Below are 22380 nucleotides of genomic sequence, written 5' to 3' on the forward strand. Positions count from 1 at the left end.
GACGAACTCGTACGAGCTCGTACGAACTCGCCAACGAGCACGCCAACGAGCTCGCCAACGAGCTTATCGGCCAGTGACGAGCTGCATATTTGGAGCACGCCAACGAGCTCGCCAACGAGCTCGCGTGCATGCTCGTAGCTAATTTGCATATTTGGAACGAAACGAGCTCGCTGGCGAGTTCGTCGACGAACTCGTGGGCGAGCACGCTGACGAGCTCGCGTGTTAGCGTACTGAAATTTGTATAGGGGTAGAGAAGAAAGATTGAAGGAGAGTATTAAGGAGAGAGAGAGAGAGAGGGAGAGAAGAGAGTAAGGGGGTAGAGAGAGGAAGAGAAAGAGAGGTGGGGGTAGCTACTAAGGGGGAAGAGAGGGGAAGAGAGAGAGAGGGAGAGATAGCAAGATATCATAAGTGAAGATCGCGCCACTCTCAGATAGAACATGTAGGTTTACAAGAAACAAGTAAGTTTCAAGTTGTGATAGAAGCTAGTTCAGCAGTTAATATCCTATCTAAGGGACTTAGTGTTGCACGTTGATACGCAACACTGGCTTCAGTCATCAAACCATGATCTTTGGTTCGTCAGGCAGACGCTTTAATCAAGCCAGCTTGCCTTGTAAGAAATATATAAACAGGTATTCTTTATTAATCAGCAGTCATGATCAAATTATTCCAGTTAATCAGAATCTACAATCGGCCAATTAATTATCATAATTCACTTCATACGTACAACATACAGAGTTGCATATTGTCTAAAATCACAAATTTAAAAATAATACATGCTGAGCAAGTTGCTTTTATCAACATCAGCATATCTATGATGAGTTTCTAAAGTTTATAACAATGAGAAAACGTATGAGAGTCACCTCCAAATATGCAACTGAGATATTATTTTAGATTTTAGTCCACAGGAAAAACACTTTCAGGGATATTGATGAATAATATCAATGTTATATATTCATGTACAGCTAAATTCATCCCAACTAGATTCATCCCAATTAGATTTATCCCAACTAGATTCATCCCAATTAGATTTATCCCAACTAGATTCATCCCAACTAGATTTATCCCAACTAGATTCATCCCAACTAGATTCATCCCAACTAGATTCATCCCAAGTTTGTTCCTTGAATACTGTTTATTTCCATCACCATAGATGAAGATACAATAAAAAATCAAGGGAACTAAAAATCCAAAATAAGTAAGTCTTGTTATTTGAACCAAGTCATAACTATATACATATACATACTATAAAAAATGCAGCTAGGAAAAAATTGATTCCTGTTTTCCCCGTTAAATTTTGTTGTACCTTGTGAGGTCTTTAAAGAAAATGTCCTGAATGATGTGAGTTATACATGAGCAATTAGAGTTTGACCACAGACATTCCACAATGGAAACCATTTAAAACTCAGTCCAATGGGCCTTTAAGAATTCATTCAGTATGATAACACACTAGCTAGCTCTCATGCCCTTGGTTCCTCTATCAGCGTCATTTCCGTCCAGGCGCTCTGGCAGCACCCCTGATTTGATTTGCCTTGCATTTATTTTCTATTTCTGACTCCTCGTTTTCTAATTCTGTGCCATTGCTTCCATAAATTGATCTAAATTTGTCAGCAATCAGAAAACCTCCTGGGTTTAGCACTCACACGAGATCAATATTCAACGGAGAGAGAAAGGGGGCCTGGGAGGACTCGAACGTGATTGTACATGAAACAATGTTTGTTTATTAATACCAATACATACTTATCAGAACAGAAATTAATTCATTTGCTCTATTTATTCAAATGGGTAATGATTATACATGAGGAAATTATAATTTTCTGGTCAAACTGTAAGCAGATAAAATTGTAGGCAAAATGCATGGTGCATTAGAAACATTGATAAAGAGAGAATTTATAAGGATATAAAATATTTATTCTTATTTTGATCATTCTTTCAAGGCAAAATTCCTTACGGATGTGGTCTGATAAATCTGATAAACAATGTTTTTATTTTCATCTCAGTAAATTCATTTGAAGGGGGGGGGGGGGGGGGGGGGGTGAATTCCTTTTTATTTTAAATAAAAAATCCCTAAAAGGAATATGATGATGATGTTATATGATATGGTAATCCTTATTTTGTATGTTGATGACCAGAAGGAAACAAACCCATGCTCTAAAATGTAAACATTGAGTTAGTGCCTTTGTGGATTTTTAGCATTTTGATACTTCTTTGATGATGGCTAAAGGTGATGTAAAAACAATATTACATGTTGAATGAATACAAGTTAGAGACATTTTAATATATTTTTCTTGTCCCCAAAGATAAGGTCTAATTTTGTCACAAATGGTATTATACACAATAGACCGGCAATGGCCATTTAGGATAGTATTAAATACCACCAGCCTTGTACGAAGTGTACACCATATCACAATTGCCATACCATGTGTGTAATATGCATTTTCTTGCCAACTGGAGCAATGCATATTGCTCATAAATAATGCCAGAAGAAATCACAACAAGAGAAATAAAAGAGAGAGATAGATAGTCAGTTCTCTTGCCTGGATTTTATACAGCACAGTCGTTTCCATTACCTGCAACCTAAAAGCGAGTTAAAATGTAATTGGCACATCCGGCAACAATCTGATTAAAATACATTACCAGGGTAAAGAGGAAAAAATATCTGGGACATCTCTTCTCCCCATTCCTCTCTCTCTCTCTCTCTCTCTCTCTCTCTCTGTCTGTCTGTCTGTCTCTCTCCCTCTCTCTCCCTCCCTCCCTCTGTCTGTTTGTCTGTCTGTCTCTCTCTCTCTGTCTGTCTGTCTGTCCCTTGATCATCCTTGCTCCTTGTTGATCCCTTATGGTGCCCAGAGTGACCTCTGTGACCCGGGCTGACTCCTTCTGTATTCAGCTAGATCTGCTTAATATGTGCATATAGATGAGTGCTCAAGGGAAGACCAATGCATGCATTTGCTGACGGCTTCCGGTTACAAGGGCCCCTTGCATTTAAGCTGGCTGTTGCTAGCGCTGGCTGCTGCAGTACCCCTCCCGGGGATAGTATTGAGCCTCTTAGCCTGCCCCGACAACGACTACTATGTAGAAGATCAGACCAAGGCAAGGAAACTATGTTTTAAGGAATATGAAGAATCAATTTGAAAAACTGGTACTACTATAGAGCTGAAAAGAGAGGGAGAGAACATGAAATAATGTCCCATTATCATATTTTACATAGTGCTTTTTATTCATTGTGGGATTCTTGAATTTTCATTTATATTTGTTAATTTTTGTAGTTATAATTTAATATGTTATTGTGTCAGGATGGTTGTCATTTTACAAATTATTTTCTTGAAACCCAATATGGGATTTTTGAAAGAGTATGTTTTTAAGCCATCAAATTTAAGAATTCTAAAACTTGCATCACTTATTTTTATTGTTATTTTTCTTTTCAACTGAGTTCAATCATCTTTATCTTTATAAACTGGCAAAGGAACAATTCATGAAAACCGCATCAATTTTCTTGAGATACTTGCTCGTCACATTAAATATATTGGATGGGAAAGATAATCTTTTTTCATTTGTGATGAAAAATTTCAAGAATATTGAAGAAAATAATTTTGTGAGAACTTAATCTTATGAAGATGTGGAAGTATTAGAATTTAGTATTCGGTGCTCAATGTTGAAATTTTAAGAACAGATCTTCATTCCATACTTCCTGTTTAAAGGTAAAGTCACCTCTTTCCTCTCTCCATGACCAGTGTGTGGGTAGATCATATGTATTATTTTCCTGTATTTTTATGTAACAGATTTTACATTTTAAACTTTGGTGAACATGTAGTATTCCGTTTTTCCCTTAACACACAATTCCCTAGACAGGATGCATATATACATAAAAGGCACATAGACAAGAGCTTAAGGCATGAGGCCTTGTTGTGCTGACCTGTATGTGGAGTAAAAAAAAAAAGGGGGATGTTTTTCTCTTAAATGATTGTCACCTGATTCCTTTTTGGGACATTTTGAATAGGAAGGATATGTTTCATAGTGAATGTTGGTAAATGTACATTTACTTCTGTTCTAGTGATTCATGCGTGATTTAAGCAATGTTTATTATCCTTCTGACACTATCATGTTCTTTCCTCTCTCTTTCTTTCTCTCTCTCTCTATCTCTATCTCTCTCTCTCCTCCCCCTCTCCCCCTCTTTCTCTCGCTCTCTCTCTCTCTCTCTCTCTCCTCCCCCTCTCTCTCTCTCCTCCCCCTCTCTCTCTCCTCCCTCCTCTCTCTCTCTCTCTTACTCTCTCTAAACTATACATATTCTTTTCCAAACATTCTCTTTTGCTCCTCTTTCAGTTCTTCTGTCACTCTTTCTTCATATCTGTCTCTCTGTTTTCCTTCTCCCTTTCTTTGCATCTTTCATTCTCCCTCCCTCCCTCTCTCTTCCACCCTTCCATTTTTGCTCAATATTCTCTCAATAATGATAAAAATCTGTTACTCCTTACCACAATACTTTTAATCTCTTTGTCTTTTTTCTAGTACTATATTGTCTCTCTCCACTCCCACTACCTGTTTATTTCTCAATGTTTCTCTTCTCACATTCTCCCTTTCAATCTCTTTCTCTTCTCTCTCTAGCTCTCCACCTCTTATACCTCCTCACTCTCTCTCTCTCTCTCTCTCTCTCTAGTTATTGACCTCCTCTCTCTGTCTGTTTGTCTGTCCCTTTTTCTTTCTCTCTCTCTCTATCTCTATATCTATCTCATTTCCTCTTGCATCCACCAATTGTTGCTTTCCGTTTTGTTTGGTCTGTACACATGAGCATTGACCAAGCAATGCCATTACATCATTGCTAGAGTAAACTTACCTTGCTCTGGCCTACCATCACTGTTTTAAATGTCACTCATGATGGCATTTGCATTTGAAGACAAAGAAAGTAATATCATGTTACCATGATTATAATCTCAAGAACAAATGGTTATCAAAAACCTTGGTCATTTATCATATCCCAGCTCCTGTATTCTTGCATTTTCATGAAATATTAGGCCTCTTATAAGATACAAGTCTTTCATGTAAACAAAAATGCAATTTTGCGTAATTCAGTGAAAATAACAACTGTGTGTGAAATGTAGTGCTGAAAGAATGAGCCTGAAAAATTCACCCTACTCCCTCCTCTTCACTTAGTGTCATTCCTAACAAGTACCATGTTCCTATGTATTTTCATTACATGTTGATGGATATCTTGATACAAATTTAAACAAATTCAATTCTACTTTTTGCTCTGAATAAGTCTATGTTTTCAGAATGCTTAAATTTGGAATGCTTAAATTTGGAATATCATGTCAAATTATGGCTCAGCACTTGCTGTGTAAAGCTTGCCCAATCATAGATTACAAGCATTCCCTAGAAGTTCTATATTATTTATTATATTTCTTCAATAACATCTTCTCCAAACATTTTTACATCATTACAAAATGATTGATCTCTTTTCAAACTACATGTATACCTAAATATTAGGAAAGGAAGTTAGACAAATGATGAGGTATCAGGATGATTTACTGATTAATTGCATAAACCTCATACACCAGCAAGATATAGAGCAGAGTGCTCAATTAATTCTTCCCTATTAAGGTGCTACATGTAGTTAATTGCATCCCTAATGAATTCTAAGTGCCTCTGCTATCAGCTTGCATAAATTAAGCAGTTAATTAGTTTCGCGTGCAATGTAACACATTTATCAGTAAATTGAAACCAGAATACAATTAACAGTTTCAGTTCCACAGAAACTATTAAAACAAATATAACACTTGCACAAGTTAATTATTATAAAATATGTAGGAAATTGTTAATATATAGAACTCTTTAAAGTGAAGTTAATTTTTCATGTCAAATATATTGAAATGTTAGGTGAAATAATCCACTGACAGATAAAGTCAAGGCAAATTGAAATATTCTCCAATGCTTACTTCCTGCTTGAACTCTGTCATAACATTCTTCAAAATCAGAGAAATACATGGAAGAGTATTCAATAATGTTTTTATTTTTGTTAATGATGGCTGTATTCTATTTCTTTCAGTTCTGGTACTTTTCTATTCACTACCGTCATGATAGTCAGAGGCAGTATGATCTACGCTGTGATACAGAGGGTGAAGTCAATGCATGGGTTGATGCTATCAAACACTGCAAGTAAGTCATGAGATCAAAACACTCTCAACTACCATAATCCCTCGAAGCATATGTTGAGTCTTGTATACTTGGGTGTAGAGACTGGAAGCTTCGCTTATTTGTCCATCAGAATCAGAATCAGAATCAGTAGAGACTGGTTTACCGTGTGTTCTTCATTTATATGAGGGAAAATCTGACCACACCTTCTTAAACTATTACACATGACTCAAAAGTGCTAAAAAGAGGAGATACAATGTCATTTACAATAAATTTCATTTGCCATTTTGGTGATTCATTTTTTCAATCTTTCTCAAAGTTGGGCGTTCTTGTATTTGTATAAACTTGTTCATAGGTCAAATCAATTTGCAGGTTGTAACCATGTACAATGTTCAACAAGCGTTGTGTTAATGTGATGAAAAGAGGTTTTAAAAAGAGATTAAGCCAAGGGAAAAGAATTAGGAGAAAAAATTAAAGGCAAAAGAGATAGAAGAGACTAAGTCAGGAGGTAAAAAGAGATCGCGAGATTTACAGACGGACAGAAAAACAGACAAACACAGCTACATATGGAAAGGAAAAATGATGAAGAAGGAGAGCCATAACCTAAGCTTGGCACTCTGTTCATAGTTTAGGTTTCCTGATGACCCGTCCTGGTTTTCCTCAGCACCCGTCTAGTGCAGGCAGGCAGGCAGGCAGACTGCTTGATTCCCTATTTACAATCTCCATCAAATACAATGTAGCAAGTGGCATTTGATTCTCTCGATCCTTGGCTGCATGCATGTATGTACGTTGTGAGCTAGGACCCCTTGATAACCAACGAAGTAATACTGCCATGCTTCTCATGGGAGCCCCTCCATCAAGATGCAATGTGATATTTAAAGAGACTTCCCTAGCTCTTCCTCTCCTAGCTCTCCTCACTCATCTCTACTCTGAGTATTGTATGCATGTAAGGTTTTGGCCATCTTTTGTGCATCTCATTCCCATGGCTTACACTGCTTCATTACCTTCTCAATGCACTCCTATATAGTTGTGATTCCTTGTAAGTTTCTCCATTCCTTTATCTTGTAAGACTGCTTTCTATTCATCTCACTAATACAATCTATGAATAGTGCTACAAGTCAATGCTTTTCTGGAACTCAACAGGCATTTTCATTTCTACTTCCTTTTCTAGTCCATTCCGATGCAGCACATAATGGGAAAACTGGATAGATTTTCTCTTCTTTATCAATATTTGTCTCTTTGTGTACGTTTCTGTAATTCTATCATTATCTATTCCTCCATGTGTATATTCTGTGCATATCTATTACTTTGGTTCTTTCTATCTTCTGAAACTCTGCTGGCCTTTTTATTTTACCTTAATTCATTTTCTAACTCCTGTTTGCTGTACGAATTGGAGAATAGAACAAACAATGAACAAAACAGACCTAGAGTGATACGAGGGGTCAGATAAAAGATTTAGGAAAAGAGAGAGTAAAAGAGGGGGAGAAAGAGAGAGTCAATATAAGTTTTAATTGTTTATTAAATATTGTTTTATTGTACCATTGTACCTCTACATATATATGTATATGTTTATTTATTTTGACTACTTTCCTTCCATTTATCCACCCCTATCCCCCTCTCTCTCTCTCACTCACTCTCTCTTTCTCTCTCTCTCTCTCTCTCCCTCTCACTCTCTAAATATCTCCTCTCTCTCTCTCTCTCAATATCTCTTTCTCTTTGTCCCTCTTTCTCTTTCTCTCATTCTCTCTCGATTCATCTTCCTATCATTTTTAATCCCTCTTTTTGTATTTTCCATTTAACCCGTCCCCACCCTTCTCCCTGATCCAATGTTAATCTCCACAGCTTCAATGCCATTCTGCTCCAAAAGGAGGAACTGGAGCAGAAGTATCTTCATCTTCTACAGATCCATGATAGTGAGAAGATAGCAAAGTTTGGTCTTCGTCAGCAATGCCAGGAACTCACAGCAGAAGTGGCCAAACTCAAAACAGAAGTAAGACATTTTTTCATTGATCTTATTCATTCAATTTTATTGGAAAAGGCCCTAAAGTATAGATTAATAATCATGATCATCATTATTTTAAAGTGGCTTTTTTATAAGTGTTGCTTGTATTGGGAAAAAGATGCAGGGGAAAGGGATGATAATGATTGGAGGAGAGAGAGAGAGAGGGGGAGTACAGAGATATAGGGAGAGTAAGCACGAGAGGAGGAGAAAGAAACCAGAAAGAGAAATAGACAAGGACAGCCAGAGGTAGGAGAGAGAGAGAGAGAGAGAGAGAGAGGGTGAGATGGGGAGGAAGAGAGATATATATATATAGAGAGAGAGAGAGAGAGAGAGAGAGTGGGGGGTATGTGTATGTGAAAAGAGAGGGAGGGGAGTACAGATATATAGGGAGAGTAAGCAAGCGAGGAGCAGAAAGAAACCAGAAAGAGAATTAGACAAGGATAGCCAGAGGTAGGAGAAAGAGAGAGAGAGAGAGAGATGGGGAGAAAGAGAGAGAGAGAGAGAGAGAGAGAGAGAGAGGGGGAGGAAGAGAGAGAGGGCAGAGAGCTAGAGGGGGTGGCAAGAGCAAGAAATAGAAGGAGATAGATGGAGCAGTTCTATTATTATGCTGCCTGTTTTGTTCAAGGCTACAAAATTCAAGAAAGCTAAGTTAGAATCTAAGAACAATAATTATATACCACCTTCTCTGTCATTGCTATGTGTCTTTTTGTACATGTAATGTTTTATATTGCTGCCAGGTAACCATTCACTAGATGTGGGTGGAGAGTGGCAAATGCAAATGTGATCTACAGTACAGTGGCATATTTACTAGCACAAGGCACCTTTCATATTATTTTTTGATAGATATGTCAAAATATGAACTTTGAATTCACAAAATCACTAAAGATTTTTGGCCTAAACCACTTTAGCTACCCAAAGAATATATGAAGCATGGTTTCAGTCAGGTTTTACTTTTGATTTATATAATAAATTGATGTACGAGTTTTTAAACATTGTACTGAGCAACAATATATTGCGAGATGGTTTCGCATTATACTGTACTTTATCTTCTAGGGATGAAAGTGACAAAATGAATACATGTACATGAGAAGAGAAAACTTTCTAGTTAAAAATAAAATGTAATTTTACATGTCATATCATATTTATATTCATTAGATTCAAAGCAACAGGTATATGAATGATGAATTCTTTGTCACTTTAAAAAGCACTAAAACCACTTGTTTCATTATGACTTTGTGATCTATTGGCTCTAAGCATGTGATAAATATATTATCAGTATAATACTCTGTGCTAAAGCTACAGATTTATAACTGTACCCTCACACTAACAACAACAGTGAATTGAAATGTCACTATACCATATTGTATGTTGCTATATCAGCTAAACCTGTTGCAAAGGAGAGAAAGGAAGATGTCTGGTTCAATAAAAGGAGCTCCGGAAGATGATGAGGCTGAGGATATCAAAAAGATCAAGAGAGTAAGTCTCTCCTATCATCTTCCTTTGGGATGGACAACTGATGCTTTATCATGCAGCATAAAAGTAAGAGGGCTGGGGTTGGGGTAATTGGAAGATATGATGATTTTGAATTTAAACCTTTTATTCTTCAAATCGCTTTCTTTTAATAAAAGTTTGTACCTCCATTAATACTGGCTTTGATTTTACATTAATTTCAGCTAATACAGCAACTTTCAAACTAGTAATTATAGTTTTTCTATCTTTAGAAGCCTTTGTCTTATGTTTGGTTTTTCTCTTCCTTCAATAATTCATGCATAGTAAAGATGGAATAACTTTGGCCGGTTCCTATACCTCTACCGCTCAATTTGATATAGAAATCATAGATGTAAAATTTCTTTGGGTTTACCATTTCATTATGTGCCATTTTTTCAATGAAAGGTGCAAAGCTTCATACGAGGCTGGCTGTGCCGACGCCGCTGGAAGGCCATCGTTCAGGACTACATTAGATCTCCACATGCAGAGAGCATGCGCAAGCGCAACAGTATTGTCTTCGGTATGATAGAAGGTGAACGAGAGTATGTTGAGCAACTTTCCACGCTTGTCTCGTGCTTTCTGCGCCCTCTCAAGATGGCTGCCAGTGCCAAGAAACCACTCATTTCCCATGAGGACGTCAACTCAATCTTTCTCAACAGGTAAGAATCAGAGTTTCTATTTTATTGAATGTGATATTAATAATAACAAGTGCCAAAACCGAGCACCTTTAATCACAGTCAATCCGATGCTGTATTACAGTAAATTATATGAATTATTCGAACTTGTTCTTGTATTCAAGGTCAAGCTATTCTTGGCAAACTTCTGATTTGATCATTTCAAAGGTTTATGTGATTAGCATGTTGGTACCTAAAAGGCATCATTGACCTTATTTGTGTATGAAGAAGATCAGATGCATAAAAGCTATAACTTATAGACCTAGATGTTTGCTTGAACCATGGCCGTAAATCTGTAATTGATACCTATTGTTCAGGGGGGGGGTGATCTATTCATTCATCCCCCCCCTGAACAATAGGTATTACGTAAGGATTGACGCCCATGGCTTGAACCACAACTCATACAAAGTTGAATGTTTGTATTTGAAGGTTTCCTGATGTAAAATGGCTGTTATTTACAATTTTTTAAAGTTTTGTGTCTCAAAACCTCCCCTAAATTTCTTGTTTAATTCCCAGTAAATATCTTTCCAATTGGATGGGACCTTTATACAAACATATTCATGATGATGAAACTTGAGGATATTTTTAATGCAAAAATGCACAAAGGAAGTTGAAACATCTCTAAATGATTGATAGAAAAGTTTGAAATCAAAATAATCGTAGCTGGGTTACAAAAATAAGATGTATGCTAGAAAATTGTAGATAATTCTGCATGCAATTTCCGGACGCAAGACATTGTAAACACAGGAGAAAGCTGATGCTTCCGGATTTAAAAATCAAGGACGGCAAAAAAAGAACCCTAGGGATATGTTGATTTGTTCTCATGGACACAATTTTCTATATCAAGATATGGGTAGACTCGTGTCTCCTTTAGGCACGGATGAAATGCAAGAAACATTAAATACAGCACATTTAGAACATCTCTTTCCTTGGAAGAGAGAGAAAAGGAGAGATATCCATTCCCATCGGGAGTAGGCACTTCCTGCGAGTTGATCCTGGGAGAGATTTATGAATATTCCAACTTCATAAAGGTGGCAGGATAAGAGAATTTATGAAAAAGAGAAAAAGAGTAGAGGAACAGAGTAAAGGCAGTGTATATAAAACCTGTATCGTTGTAATACCGTGAATATTTCCTCTCATACATAACTCATGTGTGTAGGAGCAACTTCGAAAAAGAGAAGAAGCGAATTAGCTTGCCTGGTACCCGGGGCATGCTAGCAAATATTAAAATTTATGGGTAATGCATAAATTTCCCATCAAGAAAAGAGGAAATCAGCTTGCAACCGTCTGCTAGATGTAGTAAACGGTTCCCCCTTTGATATCATTCTTGCTGGAGTAGCCATAAGATAACAGGTTTGGGAATTGTTTTCCCTTTCCTCCCTGGCTCTCTCTGTCTGTCTGTCTCTCTTTCTCCATCTCTCTCACTCTTTCTCTATCTCTATCTCTCTCTCTCTCTCTGTCTTTCTCTCCGTCTCTTTCACTCTCTCTATCTATCTCTATCTCTTTATTTTAGTCAGTCATTATATCTTGCTTGGCTTTCTGTCCATTACTATCCCTGTCATTGTCTTCCTTTTTTTGCTTTTGCTGTAATTTATGTCCACCCCCCCCCCCCCCTCTCTCTCTATATATATATATCTCTGTCTGTCTCTCTCACTCTATCTATCTCTATCTATCTATCTCTCTATTTATCTCTCTCTCTCTGTCTTTCTCTCTGTCTCTCTCACTGTCTCTATCTATCTCTATCTCGCTATCTATCTCTCTCTCTGTCTTTCTCTCCGTCTCTCTCACTGTCTCTATCTATCTATCTCTCTCTCTGTCTGTCTTTCTCTCCGTCTCTCTCACTGTCTCTATCTATCTCTATCTCTCTATCTACCTCTTTATCTACCTCTCTCTTTATTTTAGTCAGTCATTATATCTTGCTTGGCTTTCTGTCCATTATTATCCCTATCATTGCCTTCCTTTTTTCTGCTTTTGCTGTCATTTATTTCCACCACCCCTCCCCCCTTCTCTCTCCCTCTCTCTCTCTCTCTCTCTTCTTGCATCTATCCCTGCTGTCAATCGCACTATGCTTTTTTTTCTTCTCCTTCTCTTTTTGCCTTTCTATTTCTATCATGGTATCTTTCTTAATATCTCTCTCTTTTCTCTTGGGTGATTTGCATCATGTGAAATTCCAAATTTCCATATCAGTAATTTACTGATGGGCAAATTTCTTTTGATTCTCCTGTAAGTTTTTAGATACAATTTTGTGTGGTGCTCCTTTGGGAAAAAAGGTATTCTAAATCTATTTTCGAGTTCTAACATGTACAAGCATAACTAATACTATTAAAAGTATAAGAATATTCCGGTATATCATAATTAATATCTCAAGGAAACATGATTACTTGTACTATATCAACAAGATTATACTGATCAGGTTGCCTTCACATATTATGCTATTGTGTACTTTGTGTTGAATTGCATACCCACATCTGTTGTAAACTAGGTTACGCTGATCTGCATGACATGATTGATAACTTGTATTACATGTATACTGCTCAATGTGTACTATTCCAGGTTCACAGTATTAGGTCCTTTTTTTTCTGTATACAGTTATATTGCCATGTTTCATTTCATTCATTTTATATAATAAGTAAGAGGCATTATGGAAGATCTTTTTTTTTTCTTTTTTTCTTGATTTTTAAAGTCTAAGGAATTTTTGTCCTAGTTTTGTTCTGCCTTGTTTCTGGTGTTACACTGTTTCATGAAAGTGAGTCAGATTATTATAGTCCAGTTACAGTGTGCAAAGGCCTCTACATGAATCTATTTCAATATATTCATTTGTGAAATATAATTCCATGCATCCCTTTTCCCCTTATACAATTCCTCAAAAATTCTTGAATACATCTTAAATTTCTTGGTAATCAACAATCTATATGTTGCATGAGTAACAAAAAGCAGCTTCTAATGAAGAAATTAATCATGATTTGTACTCATAATCAAGATGTAATGAAAGTGTTGAATATCAGAGACTAGTACAAAATTATGTTAAACATGTCCTTGCACTTCTAAATTATAATATTGTATCAATTAATGTTACTGAAGTCTGGATCTTAGGCTTAATGGTAATTCTCATAGTGCCTTTTTTAATTGCTGCAAAATGGAATAGCATGGGACAACTAGACCTCACAAATAGTAATTACAAATCATCATAAGCTTTTTCTCCTAGATAAACAGTATACCAACATCATCTCTGTATTCTTTGTTTTGTTTATCTATCACAGTGAAACAATATTCTTCTTGCATCAAATCTTCTACAAGGGACTAAGCGCCAGGATGGAACACTGGCCCAAATTGGTCCTTGGTGAGTCAAAACATGATATCAAAAATATTTCAGATTGAAAAAGATAGGTTGTCATTATTTTGTGACCATGCAATCTTCGTCTTATGTGAAACTGTTGTTTGTAACTGCAGTCAAACATGAAATCATAGCCATATCTTTATTAACGCCAGCTTTCTATAGTGGCTACTTGTTCAGATTTTCTAAAAGTAGCCATAAACTGTGTAGAAAGGGCATATCTTTTATCTTCCCCTGATGTGGAACTGTTGATCTACATTTAACTACTAGCAAACATGTTACACATCTATGGAGAGGACCTGTCTATAGTGGTCACGTGTACTGATTCACAGTCATTACATATTAGATAGTTAATATAGAACCTCTTTAGAAAGGTTACCTATACTATCTTCCCCAGATGTGAAACTATTTTTCTAACAACTATTGAACATGTTACATCTCTACCAAGACATCCTGTCTATAGTGGACATACCATTTCTCCCAAAAGTGGTATTTATCATGGCTAAGCCTGTCTAGAAAGGTCAACTGTCTTGCCTTCTTAGAAGTAAATCTATTGTTCTAACTCCTCTTGTTTTGTAATAAGAATCATCTGTCTATGAAGACCATACCGTTGTTACTTGTTTACACCAAGATTAATACATTTCACAGATTGAAACTTTCTAATCTTCCCCTCATATGCTGAAGACTACCTGTCTCTAATGGCTACTATTACCAAAAAGCAAATATTTGTTAACTAGAACCTTTCTAGAAAGGCCACCCATCTTTTCTTCCTCTGATGTAAAACAACCCTTTTTAGGCGAGGCGTCAAAAATAAATATACCAGCCAGCGGCAGCTAACTGCACTTGTGCGTCCTGGCTGCATTTTTTAAATTAGCTCAGCCGGCTACCGCTGGCGGTAGGACCCTCAATTAACTCATGATGTCATCATAATGGTCTCCGAACAAAAGCATGCGCCGGCTGCCGCCTTTCGAATGGAAACCGAGCCTCAGATCCCAGCCTGGCGCAAGCCGGCTGGGCTAATAAGTGAAAAATAATTGCCCCAGCCAGGCTTCGGCCGTAATTGCAGCCTCGATGCGCCAATACGTGAGGCGGCAGCCTGCTGGTATCGATATTTTTGACGCCTCGCCTTACCAGTTATAGCCAAGTTAAGCTTTTTAGAGTGGCCAATATTTTCCTAGATATAATAATGTTCTTAAGCTAGAATCCAGAGAAAGACCAAATTGTTATAATCTTGAGCTAAATTATTGTTCTAACTAGTTATCTCTGGGGGAAGAAAACCTGTCTATAATGACCATATGTTTGCTTTATTATAGAATATGACAGGTTTTTGTAATTACGTGTATTTTCTGTGATGTAAAAACTGTAATTCAAATTTGTTTCAGTGATTACCTCTCTCTAAAGACCATTTATCTGCAGCAGCCACTTACCCTAGAACCTGTGTACACATATGTATTATATTTCTCTGATGAAGCTATTGATTTTACATCAGTCAAACCTATTAGGGCATCTCTTTGTCAAGGCAACTTGTCTATAGCAACCATTTACTCTAGATACTATGTAGTACATGTACCTGTGAGCTTGCAAGAAAGTCCATTGATCTTTCTAAAATGGTAACTTATTACTGTACGTTTATGCTCCGTATTAATAGATCTAATAATAGATCAGGATGAAATATCTTTGAAATTTAAAACCCCACTTATTATGCGTTATTTAATACAATAGGGTAAACAATGGAGTGCTGATTAAAGTACGGGAGTGATGAAAGTATATAACACCCCTTTCTGGTAAAAGTGGTTTAAAACAAGATGTTGAAACAATTTTTTTTTCTCCTGGTACATGCATTATTACATTAAGAAAATATCTATAAATAAAGGTATATTCTCCCAGCTAGGGGGTTAATCGCAATATTTTTCCACACATCTCTGATAGAGAAGAAAATATGCATATCAGATTTACCAGAAGTGAAAAATTTCAACACAAAAAAGATAAGACGTTTCATTGATAATGAAGTTTGTCTTCTCCAATGCGTGCCCTAAGACAGCACGCCTATGAACTGAATGTAACATGAATTCACTACAATGTGCACAGATTTTTATTCAGCATAAATGAGTATACTTTATTTTTAAATTGTTGTAATAATTGGAGGGTAAAACATCCATGACCATCTGCATTGGGTGTAAGACTGTGCCTAGTGTAATATAATGTAGCTACCACCAGATCAGATAGGTCCATACACGTTGAGTATGCTAGGGGGTCATCTAAAGGACGTAGTACATCTCATGTTGCATGCATAGCTATGATAAATGGGCCAGCCAGCCAGCCAGCCAGGCAGCCAGGCAGCGCTCCATGAACCCTGGATGCATAGAATGCCCATTATGTAGTCTTGCTTGTCTTCAAACACTCTCCCGCGCTTCTTCTGAAACACTTGCAGACGAATGCGTTTCAAGATAATTAGCAAGCCACGTAGGATATGTCATAGTCTCTATCTCTGTCAGGTTTATGTACTTTGTCAGTTCTTATTTTTAATATCCAAATTGAACTGTCTGATTTTATTTTTTCTCGCAAATAATATCAACTCTCAATGCATTGTATTCAGATGTATTATCTAGCCACATAGTTTTTCAAACCTTCAATATAAATCCCTCCTCTTTTTATTTAGATATTTGTGAATATTTACAGATGGACAATTGCCTGTATGTTTTGTTATATGAAGATTAAAATTAAACCTCTTATCTTGTTGTGGTAGTAATAAACCATGGTTTAGACATGTAAGAAAGCTCTGGAAAGAATCCTACAGATTGGGCATTCATTCTTATTTAATTCCTCATGAATTAAACAACTAAATCATACCCATTCATGTGTTTTTAAAGTACATTTATAAATTCATTGTTGTATAAAGCAGTATTGGTCCTTTGGCACATCCGATAGGTATATACAATACCAGTAATGAATCACATGTATAAAATATGAGGAAAGAGTGCCTGGTGTATGTGATCAAATATATTTACATATAAATAATTGTTGACAAAAGTGAAAGTATATTCACAATTGTAAGCATCTTTTTTGCATGCAAATCCATGATTTTTTGAAAACTGTTTAAAAACAGTTGAAAATATCATAGATATGATTTACAGCCATTGGTTTAATTTACTTAACACTAAAAGTGACACTCTCTGAGCTGTTATTTATCAGGAAAAAATTAAAGTAATTTTTAGATCTTATGATCATGCAGTCTCTTTTTTTTTTCTTTCCCGTATCACACACATTTAATGTTATGAAGCTGATGATATTATTGTCTCTGACTCCCATCAGGTGATTTGTTTGATATGCTGCTTCCTATGCTGAGTATCTACAATGAGTATGTGAGGAATCATCATTACAGTCTACAGGTGTTAGCTGAATGCAAGCAGAATCCTGCCTTTAATATGCTACTCAAACAATATGAGACTAAACCAGTTTGTGAATCAAGGTCTCTGGAGACATTCCTGACCTACCCTATGCATCAGGTAAGATCAAAACTCTCTTAACATTTGAGCTATTGTGAGGTGATTGAATCATGTAAGAATCTGTATGGAAGTTATTGAGAATAGTCTCCGACTCTTCAACATCTTTTAAGAGGAACCTTAAATCCCATTTGTTTAATTTTGCGTTTTAAAGACAGACATTCATTCTTTCATTTTTGCATTTTCTTTCTTGTGTAAATGTACACAATTCTTTGTCATGATGTAATGTGTTCCCTAATATTTTGAAGCGCCTTGAGCATTTAATTAAAATGGATAATGGCGCTATATAAATCTCATGTATTATTATTATTATTATTATTATTAATATGAATGATGGCATATTGTGTTATTTTGAAGTCATCAAAATGGTAACAAATTAGCCCAACCTTGTGGGAAATCATTTACAGTGAGAGAAAAGTGGCTCAGTGGTAGAGCAGTGGTCTCATAACAGGAGGTCCTTGGTTCAGTAGTAAGTTGATGTGCTACTGTTCCTATTTAAGGCATGAATCCTCAATACTGAGTCCCTCAGAGAGGACTTTATGTATTTGCATCAGTTCCCTGGTTGCTTACTTACTAGTATTCACATGCTTTCTTAGCACTAAAGTAAAAACAAACCATCAAGATATGGGTATTTGGGACTACAAACATACTCCAAAAACTTTTTTCTTTTCTTTACTCAATCAGTGTTCTTTGGTACTATGTTTTTGAGGCATTATTTCTTACACATACAAATGGATTTTTGCATAATGAATATAAAAATGAATTATACAAATGTATTTGCTGAAAGAACTGAAAAACTAACACTAATTTTAATGCATTTTTAATAATGATGCAGTTCCTTGAAAAGAACATGTCAAAAGGAAAATGAGCTTGCAACATATATTGAATTATAAATTAAATATTCCTCCACACTGTATGGCTATTTTTTATATTGCATTGTGTAATACTTGTCACAGCTTCACTTAACAGATAGATACATTGTAATGTCTCTTGATTAAAATTGAATGAAAATATAACCTTACATTTTTAGAAGGCATATCTTTGGTAAAGAAATTCCAGAACATTTACAGCAATGTGACAATGTGTTCAAATATTTGAGTATGTACAACCAACTTAAGTTAAGAAGGATATGAAATAAAGTTATTCAGCGTTTTACTGTACAACTGGAGTAAATGTCAAAGAAATGAGTTAGATGAAGGCACCAAGATTAGTGTATATATGCACTTTATTGAGAGTCCAAGAGACACCTTGTATTATGAAACCTTTTCTTGTCTCATCTCTTCCTCGTAAATATATGTGAAGTTGACTATTCACAATGAATTGCAGCTGCACTTATCCAAGCATATGAAAACTACAAGCAGTGCATGTAATGGGTGGTTAACTTGATACTGAATTCACAGTTACAACTCTTAGTTACGATAAGTCCATTTAAGCATGCACCATGCAGGGATTATTCACTTTCAACACTGGGTTATTATAGAATCAGGAAAGGATATGTTATTAGCTGTTCTGAGAATTCAATTGCCTATGTTGAAGTGTCAATCAACTATTATGATATTTGTGCTAAGTATACTAAGTACCCATTTTTCTTCAGCTAATCAAGGCTCTGTGAAATATATATTCACCTTGAAAATAGATATCTGTTTCATGAATACATCAATTATCCATTAAATTGTTTGCATCAAAATAATTTCCAGAATATATGTACATGCATATTGCTGGTAGTCTTATATTTTCTTATTTAAATAAATACAGATATAGACAAAATCTTTCTTCATAGATGTAGGTTATATACTAGATAATTGCATATGAGCCTATATTTTGTACTGCAAATTTCTTATCCAGTGGCAGAATCAGCTACCTTGCAGTATTGTTCATAAAGATGTATTTATTTAATGGGGTCATAGTAAATACACTATTCAGTTCCATATTGTTATCCCTTCCGAACAGAAACTAATATGTTTGCATGTAACTTGAATGGTTTCATAATTACTTGTGTTTACACCCAAACAAATATTAATTGACCAGCAGGTGGATCTATTGTGAGGCGGGTTTCATTATTTCCCATGTTAGTCAACATGTAGGCCAAACCCTAAAACTTTACCTACAAAGGCGGTCTTTTGTCTTTATGTTAGTATGAGCACTGGCATATTTGAACATCTGCTGTAAGCTCCAACAGCATCTATCAACATTTTAGAGTGATGATACAATACAATATTTAAAATCTTATACTGCACTGTTTGTTATATTTGTTTAGATAGTTTTGATGTTTGTACTACATGTAGTATATATTTGTATATGCATATTCGTAGCATATTTGTAGCATAAAGTTCAAGTGCCTTGGAGCAGCATGGCTAAAACCAGGGTAAAACCAGGGTACAAACAAAATCATATTAAGATAAGCAAATCTAATTGAAACCCTGCATTTCTATCATTGTTTGTATGCAGAAATTAAATACCCAAATCAGCTAGTATATGCTCCTCTGGATGCTCTGTATACTGACTTGTAAGAGAGGAAATGGAATTGAAGTGTTATTTGTGGCCATGAAAGTTGTTTAGCTTTGAGAATTTCAGGAGCTTAGCATATCTTGTCTCCAAAATGATATGTCAATTAATCTTTCCAGTGCATGCAACTATATGTGTGCAAATGATTGAGGGTATCTTATAACCCATCAGTGATCAGATTCCTGCAGAGCAAAATCTCTCTCTCTCTCTCTCTCTCTCTTTCTCCCACTCTCTCTCTCTCTCCCACTCTCTCTCTCTCTCTCTCTCTCTCTCTTCCTCTCCCTCTCTCTCTCTCTCTCTCTCTCTCTCTATTTCTCTATTTCCCTCTCGATTGAGGCTATCTTTGCCCTCAGTCTATATCAGATTACATATAAACTCGGCCAGGGGTCACTGAACGCTCTAGATATTTCGTTCTAGCTTGAAGTGAATTGACTGAAGTGAATTGATGATGACCTATAGAGATTTGTATAGTCTGTGTTTCCCCATGTCAAGCATGTCTTCAAGAAAATGTATCTACAGCTGCCTGTGCATGCATGCATGCATTGCATCTGTCTACTGTGACATCTTTATTCAGATAGTTATCATAGGCAATGTAGATACAAGCCATTTTTGTGCTGTACCAGGCAAAGACAGTGATACTATTGAAACAACTATATTGAACTGCAAAGATGTTAGAAAAAGAAGTGAATTGATGCAATACTGAATACTGGACTTTTTGTAGACACTGCATGACCACAAATATCAAAGTCAAGATTGACTTCATCAGCATCATGTATTTATGACTTGCAGTTTATTTTGGAGTAGAACTAATCAGAGAGTTTCATACAGGAAGTCACTGGTCTTTTATTGTCAGTAATTATGATGATGATTATTATGAGGTTAATAATAAAGATGGTGATGATAATCTTTAAGACTGTATTACTATAAAAGCTAAATGAGCTGTAGTGTATAGCTTCGACATGGATCTTGTCAAACGTATGAAAGCTTTAGCAACAGAAAATGTTTTAGAGGTTCTTGCGTGATATTTCTGCTCAGCTGTGAAGATATTTATGATCAAGAAATTGAACCATTCCAGAATATTATTTGTTTTCCTTATGCAGGATTGCTTGTCAATGTTTTATGTAAAGGTTATACACTGTATCAAAACATCTTCAATCTGTTTTTCCCATGATTACAGATTTTTTAAAAATTTATTTATTTGTTTTATTTAGACAGGGTAACTCTCTCAGTATAAATACTGTCTTTCTGAGAGGCCCTGTAGACAAAAAATAGTTACAAATACATGAAATAACAAACAGAGTTAAAAGACGTCTACATGATTTTATATATATCAGGGTTATTTGTTTGTTTTGTTTATAGTTATTATATAACCCGATAATATACAACAAAGCAATATTTGTCCAGCTAATACAATATGACTTTATGCTTACCCTATCAAATGGATCAATAATAATATAGGCATATACACATCAGGAATAAACTTTTACATACAAGGGAAAGGACAAATTTTCATGAGAGTGGAATACATTAATAGGAGCCACTCTCACTAATTTTTGACACTTAGTACCAAAAAATGAAATAAAAATAATCACAAACGCAATGTTCTCCAAGATAGATTTGCAAATGAATGTTTTGATTGGGCCTGTCTAAGTCTAACACAAAAAGGGAGTTGGTTCCACAATGCTGCGCCTTCATTAGAAAAAGCTAGTTTACCCATCTTTGTTCGTGACATAATGCTAGTCCAAAATTGGTTGCATTCCGGGTGTTGTGAATCACATCAAAATTGTATGAGGTACTAGGATTGATTTTAAACTAATATATAATTATTATGCTTTGAATTAAAGAAGATGACAGTGTTATAACAAGCACTTTAGTCTCATGGGCGAACTCAAGTTTTATTATTCTTGGGTTGGGTACGTCTCATTATTTTGTAAGAAGAGCCCACAGATATAGAAAGATGACAGAGTCAGAGTGGGCATGGATGTTTTTGCCTTGTAATGATCTGCATTAGGTACTTGAGAATAATAATAAAATGAGGATATGGCAGTGTCTACATTTAGAAATATGCTACCCTTCTTCTGAGTAATGAGAAACTTTAGAAGGGATCTCTGCATGAAAAGGACACTGAATGCCGGAATATGAGTTGTCTCACAATATAAATCTGACATACCATGATATTCCACACAATGGCTAAGAAGGAACCAGCAGGTCGTTTAGCACCTCCAGATTACATATAGCTGTAGTTGTCAAAATATTTGAGAGTAATTCATAGCATTAAACTGTCATGTGGATTGTGTAACTTTAACTCAAACTTGACTGAAAACATGAATATTGCTGGTAGTCTCTACAGAGACATTTGAAAGATGTGAATCTGAATCTGAATGTTGGCATTGATTGAGTGTATTGATGCATGTATTTAGAGGGTGTTATTAGAAACGGATGACATTTGAGGTAGTTTGGTGCAATATAGGATCATCACCTGACTCTCATGCCCTTTGTCATGCCGAGCTTAATTGGGTTTGATTCCCATGCTGAGCAGACCAAAAAATGCAAAAACAATTGTTATTGTGTTGTATGTGATGCATGCCCCTCCCCTTTGTTCACGAAGCAGGCTTGGGTACTCGGGAGGAACACTCTGTTCCTCGATAGAGTGTTAAGTGGAGGCCCCATGTGTAGGAGAGCCACACCCTATGAACGTTAATACGCTACACTTTTCCCAAAGAGTTGGGTGTTAGCCCAGTGTTTAGTGTACCT

The 22380-nt window shown here is 36.0% G+C and overlaps 1 protein-coding gene across 2 annotated transcripts in view; it reads left to right on the forward strand.

The window, feature by feature from the left end:
* The window catches only part of LOC574811 (ras-specific guanine nucleotide-releasing factor 2), a 77499-nt gene that overhangs the window by 19608 nt on the left and 35511 nt on the right, over window positions 1-22380 (forward strand). For both annotated transcript variants that reach the window (XM_011681667.2, XM_030976575.1), the window contains exons 3-8: window positions 6035-6144; window positions 7963-8110; window positions 9503-9598; window positions 10016-10269; window positions 13545-13624; window positions 16931-17124. In XM_011681667.2, the coding sequence (XP_011679969.2) occupies window positions 6035-6144; window positions 7963-8110; window positions 9503-9598; window positions 10016-10269; window positions 13545-13624; window positions 16931-17124 (882 nt within the window). The remainder of the gene's footprint in view (window positions 1-6034; window positions 6145-7962; window positions 8111-9502; window positions 9599-10015; window positions 10270-13544; window positions 13625-16930; window positions 17125-22380) is intronic.

This window comes from Strongylocentrotus purpuratus, unplaced genomic scaffold (genome assembly GCF_000002235.5).
Source record: "Strongylocentrotus purpuratus isolate Spur 01 unplaced genomic scaffold, Spur_5.0 spur5_scaffold_9, whole genome shotgun sequence".
Classification (NCBI taxonomy): Eukaryota; Metazoa; Echinodermata; class Echinoidea; order Camarodonta; family Strongylocentrotidae; genus Strongylocentrotus; species Strongylocentrotus purpuratus.